The 13,180-nt window shown below is 46.5% G+C and overlaps 1 protein-coding gene across 2 annotated transcripts in view; it reads right to left on the bottom strand.

The window, feature by feature from the left end:
• Positions 1–13,180, bottom strand: part of TFCP2 (transcription factor CP2) — a 60,023-nt gene that overhangs the window by 31,231 nt on the left and 15,612 nt on the right. For both annotated transcript variants that reach the window (XM_077328923.1, XM_077328924.1), the window contains exons 2-3: positions 2,989–3,140; positions 88–164 (exon numbers count right to left, since the gene is read on the bottom strand). In XM_077328923.1, the coding sequence (XP_077185038.1) occupies positions 88–164; positions 2,989–3,140 (229 nt within the window). The remainder of the gene's footprint in view (positions 1–87; positions 165–2,988; positions 3,141–13,180) is intronic.

The following is a 13,180-nucleotide window of genomic DNA, read 5'->3' as shown; positions in this document are numbered from 1 at the left end:
GACCTTTGCTTCAAATGGTGCTTGAACTATCTATCCCAAGTGCTTTGGAGAGAAAAGAATCATCACCTGCCAACGGAGCCAACTCACCTTAACAAGCTTCCCATTCAGTTCAGGCAACTCCCCCATTTTCCGGTTATCCAGCATTCTGATCTCGTAGGACTGACCTGAAGAAGATCTTGTATGGTTACCACAAAGACAGGCCTGCGTTTGATCAGTTCGTTGTATAATAGGATTACTACTTTTATTCTTTTTTCTATTTAAAGTACAAAACCTTTAACGGCATCCAAGGTATAAAACAACGAAATTATTTCGATAACAGGAACAATACAATTTGCAAATGACCAATAAACAATAGGTACAAAAGCCTCAAAAAGTCAGTACCCTTTACCACTCTAGCCTATGGGCCATAACTATAGATAAAAACTTGGCTACCAGTTCAGTGGTCTTTAAGCATTTATACATCTGCAACCTTAGGAGAAGGAAAAAACTGGGACGTTGTCGGTTATACACATGACATTGTTTTTATTCTATTTTTACGTTGTCCTTCCCTGAACGCTCAGGGCGGCTTACAAGTTAAAATCATATAAAATGCAGCATCATTAATAAATTGTTAAAAGCATCAGAAGTGTTAAAATACGGACACTACATAAAGCCTATGCATAGCTGCTTATTACATCTCTGTTTCAGGGTAAAGGAGGAGACGCATGTCAGCTCTGCGGTGTTCTAAACTGGGCAAGTTCTCAGCTAGGGAAGTCAGTAGTAATGATGGACCCTTCCCACCACAATCATAGGTCTGGTAGAACAGCCCTGTCTTGCAAGCCCTGAAGAACAACGTAAGGTCCCACAAGGCTCTAATGTCATTCAGTACCGCGTTCCACCAGGTGGGACTCATTAAGACAAATTTTATTTCTTTAGGGTTTCTCGGTTAGAAAAGTGAGTAGGTATGATAGACCCCTTCCCACCACATAGGTCTACCAGCACAACTTGCAAGCCCTGCGGAACAATGCAGCGTCCTACAGAGTTCTTGTCTTTTGGCAGAGTGTTCCTCCAGGCCAGGCTGGTTGGAGGTGAGTTTTATTTCTTTAGATCTGGGGACCCTAAGCAGATTCTGGTCACTAGACTATAACGCTCTCAGAGGGACATAGTGGAAGACACAGTCCCATAGATACAAGGGTCCCAGATTAATTCAAAAGTGCTGCAAATATTTGCTAGCTCCGATAGAAAGCATAAGCATACTCCCCTTCCAACAACGGGGACACTTCTGCCGCTATTTTAAAGGTGTTTTTTTAAAGCAAAGGGCATATCCACGTGCATTCATATACCCCCCTTAAGGAGGCTGGGAGGGGGGAGAGATTTCCCTTTCTGAGTCAAATAAATTCTATCAGAAGTTGCTGCAATTTGGTCCAGTCAGCTGCATCACTCTGCTGATTTGTATGAAGCCTTGGGAAGTGGAAGATAGTGTGGCCATAGGAATCTGCTTGATCTAATGTACCCGTGAGGCACCAGGCCAATTGCCAGGGGAACTGTAGGAGGTAAATCATTCCCACTGCACTTAAGAAATCACAGCCTGTATACACAACCTGCATTTTACAAGCTGCAGAAAAACTGCAGACTATTTTAGATTTGCTACAAGGAAGCAAGGAACTTAAGAAGTTATTGGTGGTATCAACAGAAGTGAAAGAGCCTTCAAAGCTTGGGCTGTCCTGGAATGGCATCCAGGGGGAAAGTGGAGAAAGAGGCAGGATTGTAAAAGTGTAGGTGTTTTCAGTAGCTCCTAGATTAAACCTCTGCTTGTACACAAAGCCTTTTGGGACGGCATGCTTTAGAAATTCAAATGTAAGCAAATGTCCAAACTATATCATAGAATTCTTATATTTTTTGTGCTACAAAAAATTCTTCTTTTTTGTGCTACACAACTCCATTAATGGCTGTGAACCTCCATGACAAAAAAGGTTGTCTGACCCTAAATAGTTTGTCCTTCCTATAAAAAAAATTAGGTTTGGACAAATGGAATGGAAATGGGTTATTCTATATATAAACCCCCAGGGTCAAAGCCCTAGGCAGCACTCTCGATCCCTAGTAAGGTGCTAGGATTACTTATCTTCACCTCTTCTGTTTCATATTGGGTCTCCAAATATTTATACCTACTTTACCCATAAGCACTCTTTAACAGCTCAACAAAATAATCTTCCAGCATCATAAAGGCTACCCAATTTATTGTGACATAAACTTTTATGAGCCAGAGCCCAGTTTGCTAGAGACACCTGTCCTGTCCGGTTGGCTGGGACATATACGCATACAAGGTTGCAAACAGAAAAGGGGTGGGAGGCAGAAAGGCAATCCATAGTGTTACATTTTTGTCTTGTTGAGCTGCTTCAGACCAACACAACTACCCACTAGAATCGAAGTTTACAAAGAAAAGCACAGATAAAAACAAGATCCAATGAGAAAGAGTAAATTAGTTATAGGGGGTGTATGTTTGTGAATTACTTCCAGCTAAACTGGCAAAGCAGAATAAATTTGTGTACTTCAACCTGAAAGAAGAGACAATCGCTAGCTGGCCCTAGCCAAAGTATGCCAAGACCAGCATAGAAGCCGCGCATTCAGCAGGTGATCACAGGTATCTCCCTTTGAAAATGTTCTGCCAGAATACAGCAAACTTTCTAGACCAGGGTTAGTCAACCTGTGGTCCTCCAGATGTTCATGGACTACAATGCCCATGAGCTCCTGCCAGCGTTTGCTGGCAGGGGCTCATGGGAATTGTAGTCCATGAACATCTGGAGGACCACAGGTTGACTACCCCTGGTCTAGACTGTTATTGACAGTTCAGAAGCAGCCCAGCTGACAGCAGGACAAGGAACATGCTCCGGGAGGTGAGCAAAGAGGCAGACGTGAGACAGGGAAGTGATATGAGCGCCCAGGACGTGCTCCTGGGGCCATAAACCAGCCTCTCCCCAGCTGACCTCTGGCAAGAGAAATGCAGCTCACCTTGATTGAGATAGGTGAGAGTTTCATCATGGAGTTTCACAGCAGGGGAGGTGGCCGCACACAGCACATATTGGAAGGGCAGGATTTTGTTCTCGTTGTCAGTAGGCAAGCTGGATTCCTCTTGCTTGAAGATGGGCAAGGCCAGCACATCGCTGGAAGAGAAATTGGTGATCAGGACTGTTGACCTAGTTTCACTCAAGAACGGGTTTATTTCATTTTAACATTCACCAGTAACATCCCTGTTGGGAAAAAAAATACACGGGGTCCTCGCAAGACCCCCAACATTAAAGTGACAATTTGTTTTTAATTTCCTGCCTCATTCCCCTACCCGCAACCTCTTTTGAGACGTACTTGGCATGTACAATTTAATTTGTTTAAACGGTTTGATTCCTGCCTCGTTAATAAAACTGTTTGACTGGCTTTCAGACAAAGCTTTAAAAACACAGCACATGGCAACAACAGAACACAAACACACTGTGGATAAGACTAAAGTTCACAAGATACAGAAAAGGGAGGACAGAACAATTGAACGAAAGGCTCATAATGACCCCCTGCACACAGCTCTTGCCCATCTAACAGCCAAATCAGCTATAAAAATTACTAGCCATTCTCTCTGAATGTCTAAATAAGGAGAAGAGTTCCTAAGGAGAAATCTGGGTCAGCCATATCCATAATGACTGAGCAGCTGCACTCCTGGCCTCAAAGATAATAATTTGAGTATCACCATTTATATATCTACTAGTGAAGCCTGACCCCTGATCCCCTATGCAGATACCTAAATCCACAGATCAGGGCCACAATGATGCTAAAGAGATTTTCCTGCAAACTTGGGAGACTGTCTAGGTTTGCAGAAATATCCCAAATCTTCACACAAATATACTGGGGGGGGGGAGTTTAAAACAGTTCACCAAATGAAATTGGGGCTGGGGTGGGCACTGTCACACGGGACCAGTCCAAGTCTGGTTGCCATAGTGGAGAACATTGGGCTCAGCTTCTTGCCTGAAGCCCCTCTGGGTCTGGCTGGCATGGTGGAGCACTCCATGCAGTTCCATGTAACGGATCCCATGAGAGGCTCCACGCCTTACCTTGGCAGCAGAAGACACTGGGAGCTGCTCTGGGCTCAGAGGAGCAACCGGCCATCATTGTTATCATCCTCCAGGCTGAGACTAGGTGGTGGGACCTGGAACTGCTCACCCAAATCATTTATGAATATGTTGAACAACACAGGGCCCAGGACATATCCCTGAGGCAGTCCACTCGTCACTCCTCTCCAAGAAGATGATTTACAAGCACCCTTTGGGTGTGATCTGTCAACCAGTTCTTCATCCACCTAACAGTAATAGGATCCATGCAGCATTTTACCAACTTGTCAATAAGTATATCATGCGGAACCTTATCAAAAGCCTTACTGAAATCAAGGTAAACTATGGCCACAGCATTTCCCTGATCTAGCAAGGTAGTAACTTTCTCAAAAAAGAGAGAGAGAGAGAGAGAGAGAGAGAGAGAGAGAAAGAAAGAGAGAGAGAGAGAAGGTTAGTCTAACATGACTTGTTCTTCAGAAAGCCATGCTGACTCTTAGTAATTACAGCCATCCGCTCTAGCTGTTCAAGGACCGACTGTTTGATGATTTGACTGTTTGATGATTTGATCTAGAATTTTTCCAGCTATAGACGTCAAGCTGATGGGTCTGTAGTTACACGGATCCTCCTTTCTCCCCTTCTTGAAAATGGGGACAACATTTGCCTGCCTCCGATCTTCTGGCACTTCTCCTGTTCTCCAAGATACTCCAAGATAATGGACAGAGGCTCAGAAATTACATCTGCAAGTTCTTTTAGTACCCTTGGATGCAATTCATCTGACCCAGAGGATTTGGTTTTGTTTATTCCTCTCCCATGAATTTCTCATGCCCATCAAATGCACTAACACAGCGGTCCTCAACCTTACCTCCTCCGCTACCTCAACTTGGTGGTGGCTGGTGCGGCGGTAGCGTATGTGCAGCGCGCACAAGTGGCATACGTGTGCATGGGTGGCGTGTGCATGCATGTACACAATAATTGAGGTGGCGTGGAGGCGGCCACTGCCATGGCTCCGCCCACTGCCACTGCCACCACCCACCTCCGCCCACCACTGCACGCCGCTGCTGCATGCTGCGGTCAACCTTGTGACCCCTAGGAAAGGGGCCAAGCAACCCCAAATGGGGTCACGACCCCAAGATTGAGAACCATTGCACTAACAGGAACTGGCAGCAATGGAAGAGGGAGATTTTCCCCCTGTGAGTATCATGGGTCCACACTTATATTTGCATAATGCTCCAAGCTGATTACCTCTCTCCCCAAAACAAGCAGCCTCTGAAAAATGATGTGATTGAAAAGAGCCCAGACCTCTCTACTCCTCATCACGTGCCTCAAAGAGAAGCTGCACAGTGTGGAAGTATTCTGAATAAGCACATGTCCCTGACAAAACTTCTAGTGGTTGAAGATGCATTGGCAAACCAGGCCTTGAAGCTGCCTCAACCTGCCCCAGAGAGATAGAAGACTTACCAATTGCGAGTGGGAAGATGACTAATAGGGAACACCCCAATTCCTATCAGAGTTTGCCTTAGCTATGAGCTCTTGTTGCTGCTAGCATACCACTTCAAAGGAGTCATTAGTCTGAGACATCACTAGCCAGGGGGATCATTTAAATTGTGTGCAATTTAATTGTGTTACTTTGAAACTGGACCTAATGCCAAAAAAATTGGGGTACTACACTGAATTCAACAGATTTCTACAGATATAAGGCACTTGTGTGCTTCTTGCAGATCTCCAACCCCCCTCCCCCTCTGGTGTTCCTGGGGATGTCACTTGTTAGAGGTATTATAGACAGCAGCAGGTGATGGGTGATGAAGCAGCATTGTGCAGACAGAAAGCCATTCCCTACTCCTGCTGTAGAAATGTTCTACAGCAGGGGTAGTCAACCTGTGGTCCTCCAGATATCCATGGACTACAATTCCCACGAGCCCCTGCCAGCAAACGCTGGCAGGGGCTCATGGGAATTGTAGTCCATGGACATCTGGAGGACCACAGGTTGACTACCCCTGTTCTACAGAATCCAGTTCTTCATCACCTGTGAATAGGGTTGCTAGCTCTAGGTTGGAGATTCGGGGAATGAAGCCTGGGTTGGGAAGGAAGGGACCATGCCATATAGTTTACCCTCCAAAGCAGCTATTTTCTCCAAGGGAACTGATCTTTGTAGTCGGGAGATCCAGGTCCCACCTACGAAAAGCTTCATCCTTCCTTGAAAATCCAACAGACTAATACAGAGCCTCTTGTGGCGCAGGGTGGTAAGGCAGCAGAAATGCTGTCTGAAGCTGTCTGCCCATGAGGCTGGGAGTTCAATCCCAGCAGCCGGCTCAAGGTTGACTCAGCCTTCCATCCTTCCGAGGTCGGTAAAATGAGTACCCAGCTTGCTGCTGGGGGGTAAACGGTAATGACTGGGGAAGGCACTGGCAAACCCCTCTGTATTGAGTCTGCCAGGACGTCACCCCAAGGGTCAGACATGCCTCAGTGCTTGCACAGGGGATACCATTACCTTTAATACAGTTCTAAAGAAATGCAGTTCTTCATTATATCAAATTATTTGAGAGTTTTACAGCCATCATTTTAATGGACTCCCCTCCCTTATTTTTGCAACGCAAGGAGGCTCCCTAATCGCCAGACCAAGGGCACGTAAATATCTGTACAGGAAACGCCCTGCTGTACTTGGCTTGTGCTTGAAGCTCCATGTAACGGATCCCGTTATAACGAGAAGCCAGCAAAGATACGATCAATAAAACATTGGAGGGAGGGGTGTAGCTCCCTCCAAAATAAGCTTTCGGAAAAGTGGATATCCATCTTTGAATAAACCTGTGCCTTGCAGTGTAAATAGAGGTCCTAAGAGTCTCAGAGCCTGTGTCACCTGTTATACCCGGACCCAGCCGCTGAAGTAAAAGACTGGGATAAAAACTCAAGATTCTCTGGGAACGTGCAGTTAAAAAAATTAAATTATGTACTCTTGTCAGCACCCTCACTACAACTGCCAAAGGCAGTGGAGGAGAGAATCACAATAGTTAATCTTAGCCATGTGTCTCTTTATATTTTGGAAACTAGCCGGGGGGTGGAGTGTGTCCAGGGTGTCCGAGCGCCAATCTGGCCCCTACACCAGCCGCAATCCCTCGTCGACCGTTCGCCACTTTACTCGCCGACATGCCAGCGCGTCTTCCACAGTTTGTGGCTCCACCCGGCCAGCACCACGTTAGCGCCTCCCACAGGTCAACATTCAACTCCACGAACTCCAAACAAGCGCCACCAACATGGCGGTGATGCCGGGGATGCTCCACCCGCCTCTTATGCCGACCTTCTGTGCTGTGGCCACTGCTCCGCCTGCCACTGTCACCACGCCACTTGCCCTGGCCAGCAAGACCTTCCTGCCATAAGTCGACCAGCCGCCGGATGCTGCCACTGTGAGATCCTGACCACCTCACCCCACCCTGCCGCCGACATGCGCTCTTGACGCTCCATGCTCACAGCCGCCCCACCTCCAGGCTGCTCCTGACCGCTCTTCAGTGCCTGCTCACTTAGCGGGCTTCACCTCCACGCACCTTGCCGGCTGCGGACTCCTCCACCTCACACCAGCCCCATTCACCTTGCACGCCGCCGCGCACAGACAAGCCCTCAATCATGAGGGCAGCCACCTCTGGTTTCGGATCTCTCCACCCCTGCAGGGCACTACCTGCTCTCAACCTGGAACCCATTGCACCCCTCCTCCCTGTCGGCAGCTGTCACTGGAGTACCGCCCTGGGCCCATACACTTCATCCGCCAACCATACTACCTCACCATCCTGCCAACCAACCATCACACGCGCACCATACTAGCGCTTGTTGTATTACCAACAACAGGCTTGCCCTTTAGTATAGTATAAAAGTGACAGCTGTGTACTATGGAGATACCAACTAGATCAGGGTAGCCAAAACTTTGACTCTCCAGATGTCCAAGTGCTACAATTCCCATGAGTCCCTGCCAGCTACCTTGCCTAGCATGTGCTGGCAGGGGTTCATGGAAATTGTAGTCCATGGACATCTGGAGAGCCACAATTTGGCCACCTATGAACTAGATGATTTCAGGCAAGTTTCTGGGAGGTCTTTATAAGTTACCAGCCACATAGGGCTGAATACAAAGAAACCTTACTTGTAAGAGTAAAAGACTCTGATATACTGGTTTGGTGTGCCGCATGTTCTTACAATACTGGGACTCCTAACCTTCACTAAATTCTTTTGATTACAAATGTTTAAAAATGTGATAGGAAGGAGGCATCAAGTCTATTGGATATTCCTGAATAAAACTGTCAACTCAAAATTCCTCTTTTGTAGGTTAAGATTTCAGAATGTGAATATTTATTAATTTAGAAAATCTGCATGCCTCTTCTTCAAACCCATTAAAGTGGTCCACACATAAAAACAGCTTTAAAAGCTGAAGCAAGGAATAAAAACAAATCAGGCCAATAAAAATGAACCAGGGTACAAAAGTACAACCCACATAAAACATATACAGCCTTCAGGTAGAAGCAGACCATAAAACAGCTGAAATGAACACATTTAAAGGCATTGGTAAAGATAAATGTTTTTAGCAGGTGGCAGAAGGAAAGTAAATACCCTAAGCCAGTGGTCCCCAACCTTTTTATCACCGGGGACCGGTCAACGCTTGACAATTTTACTGAGGCCTGGAGGGGGGTTATCTTTTGCCGAGGTATGCCGCTGCCTGAGCCCCTGCTCCACTAGCTTTCCCGCTGGCGCCTTCACACCGCTCACTGGGGGGCGCTGCCAGCAGCAGCTGCGCAGTGCCACGCCGAGGGGGAGCCCAGCCATGGCGGCCGCTGGAGAGCACCAAAGGTGAGCCGGTGGCAGAGTGGCAGGGCAGCCCCCGAGGCAGCAACTGGAGAGGAGGACGAGGAAGAGCCGTGACCTGGTACCAACTGATCCATGGACTGGTCTCCGGACCGGGGGTTGGGAACCACTGCCCTAAGCCATTCAGGACCATATAAACGACAACCAGCTCTTTGAATTGTGCTGAAAAGCAGATGAGCAGCCAATGCAGATCCTTCAATACAGGCATGATATAATCCTGGATCAAGCCCTCAAGAATAACCTAGCAGATGAATTCTGCACTAACGGAAGCCTCTGAATACTTTTCAGAGGTAGCCCTAAAAAAAGTAATTACAGTATTCTAATCTGGATGTGATCAGATTATCAGAAAACCAATCACCCCTTTTTATTTATTTTATTTATTTATTATATTTATATATACCGCCCTCCCCGAAGGCTCAGGGCAGTTTACATAGGAACAAAGGACAATAAATAGAACAGTCTATAAACAAGTGAATACCTTACAATAATAATACTAATAGTTGTGACCATATAACAATATAACAGTATAAATATAAACAATACAACAGTGCAACAATGCAAACAGGTCAAGAGCATAATGGTGGGATTCTGAGGGGGGGCAGGGGAGGGAGCAGGGGCCCTTCAATCGCTGTTGATTACGTCTGGTCTCAACCTTTTGTTTTGAGAGATTCTGGTAGCATCACCATTACTGCACCAAAGAGTTTAGTAATTTTCTTTCCACAGTGAGGGTCGGTGGAGATTACGGCAGCTGTTTACATCTTTGGTTCACCCTCCTTGTCACAGCCTATGGCAGTAAAAAGAAAACACATCAACTTTCTAGAACCATCAATATGCTCTAATTCCTGTATCCGAAAGGAAGTCCCCTCCCACAAAAAAGGATGCTTCCTGTGTTCTGCTAAAATCACAGATTACATACTGATTACATATTTCACAGATTACATATGGAGCCCCTGCATTGAGAAGAATTATATGGAGCCCCAAGGTCTACCAATATAGTCAACAAGTATATAGTCAACTGGCAAAGCATAAAGAGTGGATCTCTTGATGTAACAGGGGAGGAACGCTATTTTCATTTCCCATCTGAGCTTAAGGTGTCAACCTGCATGGGGAATAGGGAGCCACTATTCAGTCCTGTAATCTGGACAGCCACAATTGCCCACATCTCTGGGCAGATTGGTGGAGAGCAAAATAAAGAGAAAAGGGGAAGGGAAGGTCAAAGAGGGGGAAAGGACATGAATTACCATATATATTAGCATATAACCTGAGTTTTTCAACTCTTTTTTAAAGCTGAAAAAGTCCCCCTCGGCTTATATGCGGGTATAAAAAAAAGCTGCCAGGCAAGACAGCGGAGTGGGGGTGTGAGACAAGTATATTTAACTCTAAAAGCAGATGCAGGAAGAAGCAGAGACGCAGCAAGCCCGGGAGGGACGGTGGGAGGGGAGGGAAGAGCAGTCTCCGTCTCCCCCCCTCACTGCCTTAACAAGGCTAGCTTGGATATAAAAAGGCAAGAGGGGTCAGAGGGAAAGAGGGAGGAGGTTGGGAAGAAAAGGGAAAAAAAGATCCTGCCCAGAGGGGAGGGGAGGGGGAAAGCCACTACCCAAACACCAGCCTCGGCTTATATGCGGTCAATAAGTTTTCCAGCATTTTGGGGTGGAGTCAAGTGGGGTTCCATCTGTGTAGTAATTGGTGGATTCAACTTTGACTGTTCTCCATAGCTCCTACTATCTTGAATGGTAGGGAGCTCATGAACTCTTCACAGCCTTGGACCAAACTCTGTTTTAAAATGGAACACTTATGAAATGATAAACCCAACACAGAGGCACACGTACAACTCAAGAGCCTTTGGTTAAAAGGAGATCTAGTAAACGGCATGGTGTTTCTGACTGAATTTATGTTGGAGGACGACAAGCAAAACGTTACAAACCCACTATGTTTTGTCGACATATTTTTGGGGAACAAGTCATCATTAGAACCAAGGAAAAGAGCTACGATAGTTCATACAATGGGAATCCATCACTAATGCAGACTCAAGTGTCATAGTTATGTTAGAACCCCAAAATATGAGGCTTCTCAAACGACAGAAAATGGCTCAGATTTGCGCCATGCTATTTTGTCCCATGAACAAGCCTAGAAAATCATCAGACTCTCAGACCTGGGAGCCCTCTGAATAATGGTACATACCATTTGATAAAGACTTTTTACTTCCACGAAAGTCTGCCGTTGTAACCTAATCATTAACTATAGTTCTCTCTCTCTCAATCATGATTCTGAATCACAAGAAGGGGCAGTGGTTCAGCGGTACACAACACATGCTTTGCACAAAGAGGTCCAAGATTCAAATGCTGGCATCTCCAGTTACAGATCTCCGGCAACAGATGCTGAAGCAGAGAAAGGTCACTCTGAGATCCCAAAAGCCTACTGCCAGTTAGAGTAAACAACACTGAGCTACATGGACAAATCAGTGGTCTTAAGGAAAGTTCATAAGAATTTACGAAAGCAGTAGAAACATTTTAACCATATCAATCTAAATCCGGGAAGAAAAGCATGCCCTTCTGCTGACTTAAACTCGCACACCAAACCCTAGCCTAATAAAACAGAACCAGGGGGCTTGGGAACGCTGGTCCCTGGGTGGATGGATGCACATGATTGCCTACTTGCAACATTAGTAGACCAGGCATATGGCTCCAGACTGTGCAGCAATCCAAGCTCTGCACTGCTCTCTCTCAGCACCTTATAGGACCGAGTTGCTCTCCACTTCCAAGACCCTCCAAAGGTCAGAAGGTACACACCGCCTGGTCCCATAACACTCACTGGATGCTTCTGTAGCCCACATTGCAGTTCCCCAAAGGAAGGTGGAACATCACAACAGGTTGAGCAGGAAGAGAGTGCAGTTGAGAACCAGCAGCCATGACACAATTACATTCAAATGATGATATATAATGGGCCCTACAAAAAGCAACTAGCCTCCACCACGGTGACTTTTGACCCAGGGCTCAGGACCTTCAAGACAATTATGGAGCCCACCTGCTATGCCAAAAACTTTAATGGAGCCATATTTTTCTTGTTACATTGGGCTTCCCTGGCCTGCCTCAGCTCACTCCCATCTTTGGCCTCACTAATAACCTATCTACAGTGCCTTGTAACCTGCAGATACTCTTCTTTAGAGGTCTGCTCTTCCCTCCAATTCTTGAACATTTCCCTTTTCTTCCTTAGGTCCTCCCAAAGTTCTTGGTTCATTGAAATAGGCTTCTTAGATCCCCTGCCATTTTTCCATTGTACTGGAATAGTCAAGGCTTAAGCATGCAATAGCTCTTGTTTGAGGAGAATCCACCCATCATTTGCTCATTTCTCTAGTGGTAACCCATTCAATACTAGCCAGGAATTTATTGACTTAGATTTTATACCGCCCTCCCATATGGCCCAGGGAGGTTTACGTGGAACGTCTTGGAATACATAGAATGAGTGGGCTACTGGAAACCACACTACATCCAGGTTGAGCACTTCCTCGCTTGGTCCCTTCTTACCCAGCCACAGAATCTCTGTCGTTGAAGGGTTGAGCTTCAGATGACTCTGCTTGACCCACTTTGTCATTGCTTCCAAGCATCTGGCTATGGATTCTGGGGGAGAATCAGGGCAGTCATCCATCAGGAGGAAGAGCTGGGTATGATCTGCATATTGGTAGCAACCCAGCCCAAACCTCCGTACCAGCAGAGCAAGAGGACGCATGAAGATGTTAAATAAGATAGGAAAGAGGACTGCTCCTTGTAAGACTCCAAATGTGAGCTGGTGACGATTAGATACTCTCTCTCCTATTTCAACCCTCTGTCATGACTCTGGAGGAAGGAGATCAGCCATTTGACGGCTGTCCCCCATATCCTGGTGTCAGCGAGGCGGTGAGCTAGGAGGTTGTGATCGACTGTGTCAAATGCTGCTGACAGATCTAATACTACAAGCAGTGCTGACATGCCCCGGTCCAGCTGTCAGTGGAAGTCGTCCATCAGGGCGACTAGCACTGTCTCTACCACACGGCCAGGCCGGAAACCATGGGTCAAGGGTTGAAGTTTCCTCCAGGAATGCTAATATCTGGTCCGCAGCAGCTCTTTCAACTCAAGGTAAAGGTATCCCCTGTGCAAGCACCGAGTCATGTCTGACCCTTGGGGTGCTTTCCTGGCAGACTCAATACAGAGTGGTTTGCCAGTGCCTTCCCCAGTCATTACCGTTTACCCCCCAGTAAGCTGGGTACTCATTTTACCGACCTCGGAAGGATGGAA

Source organism: Paroedura picta, chromosome 3 (assembly GCF_049243985.1).
Source record: "Paroedura picta isolate Pp20150507F chromosome 3, Ppicta_v3.0, whole genome shotgun sequence".
In the NCBI taxonomy this organism is placed as follows: Eukaryota; Metazoa; Chordata; class Lepidosauria; order Squamata; family Gekkonidae; genus Paroedura; species Paroedura picta.
This window is presented reverse-complemented; position numbering and strand designations above follow the sequence as displayed.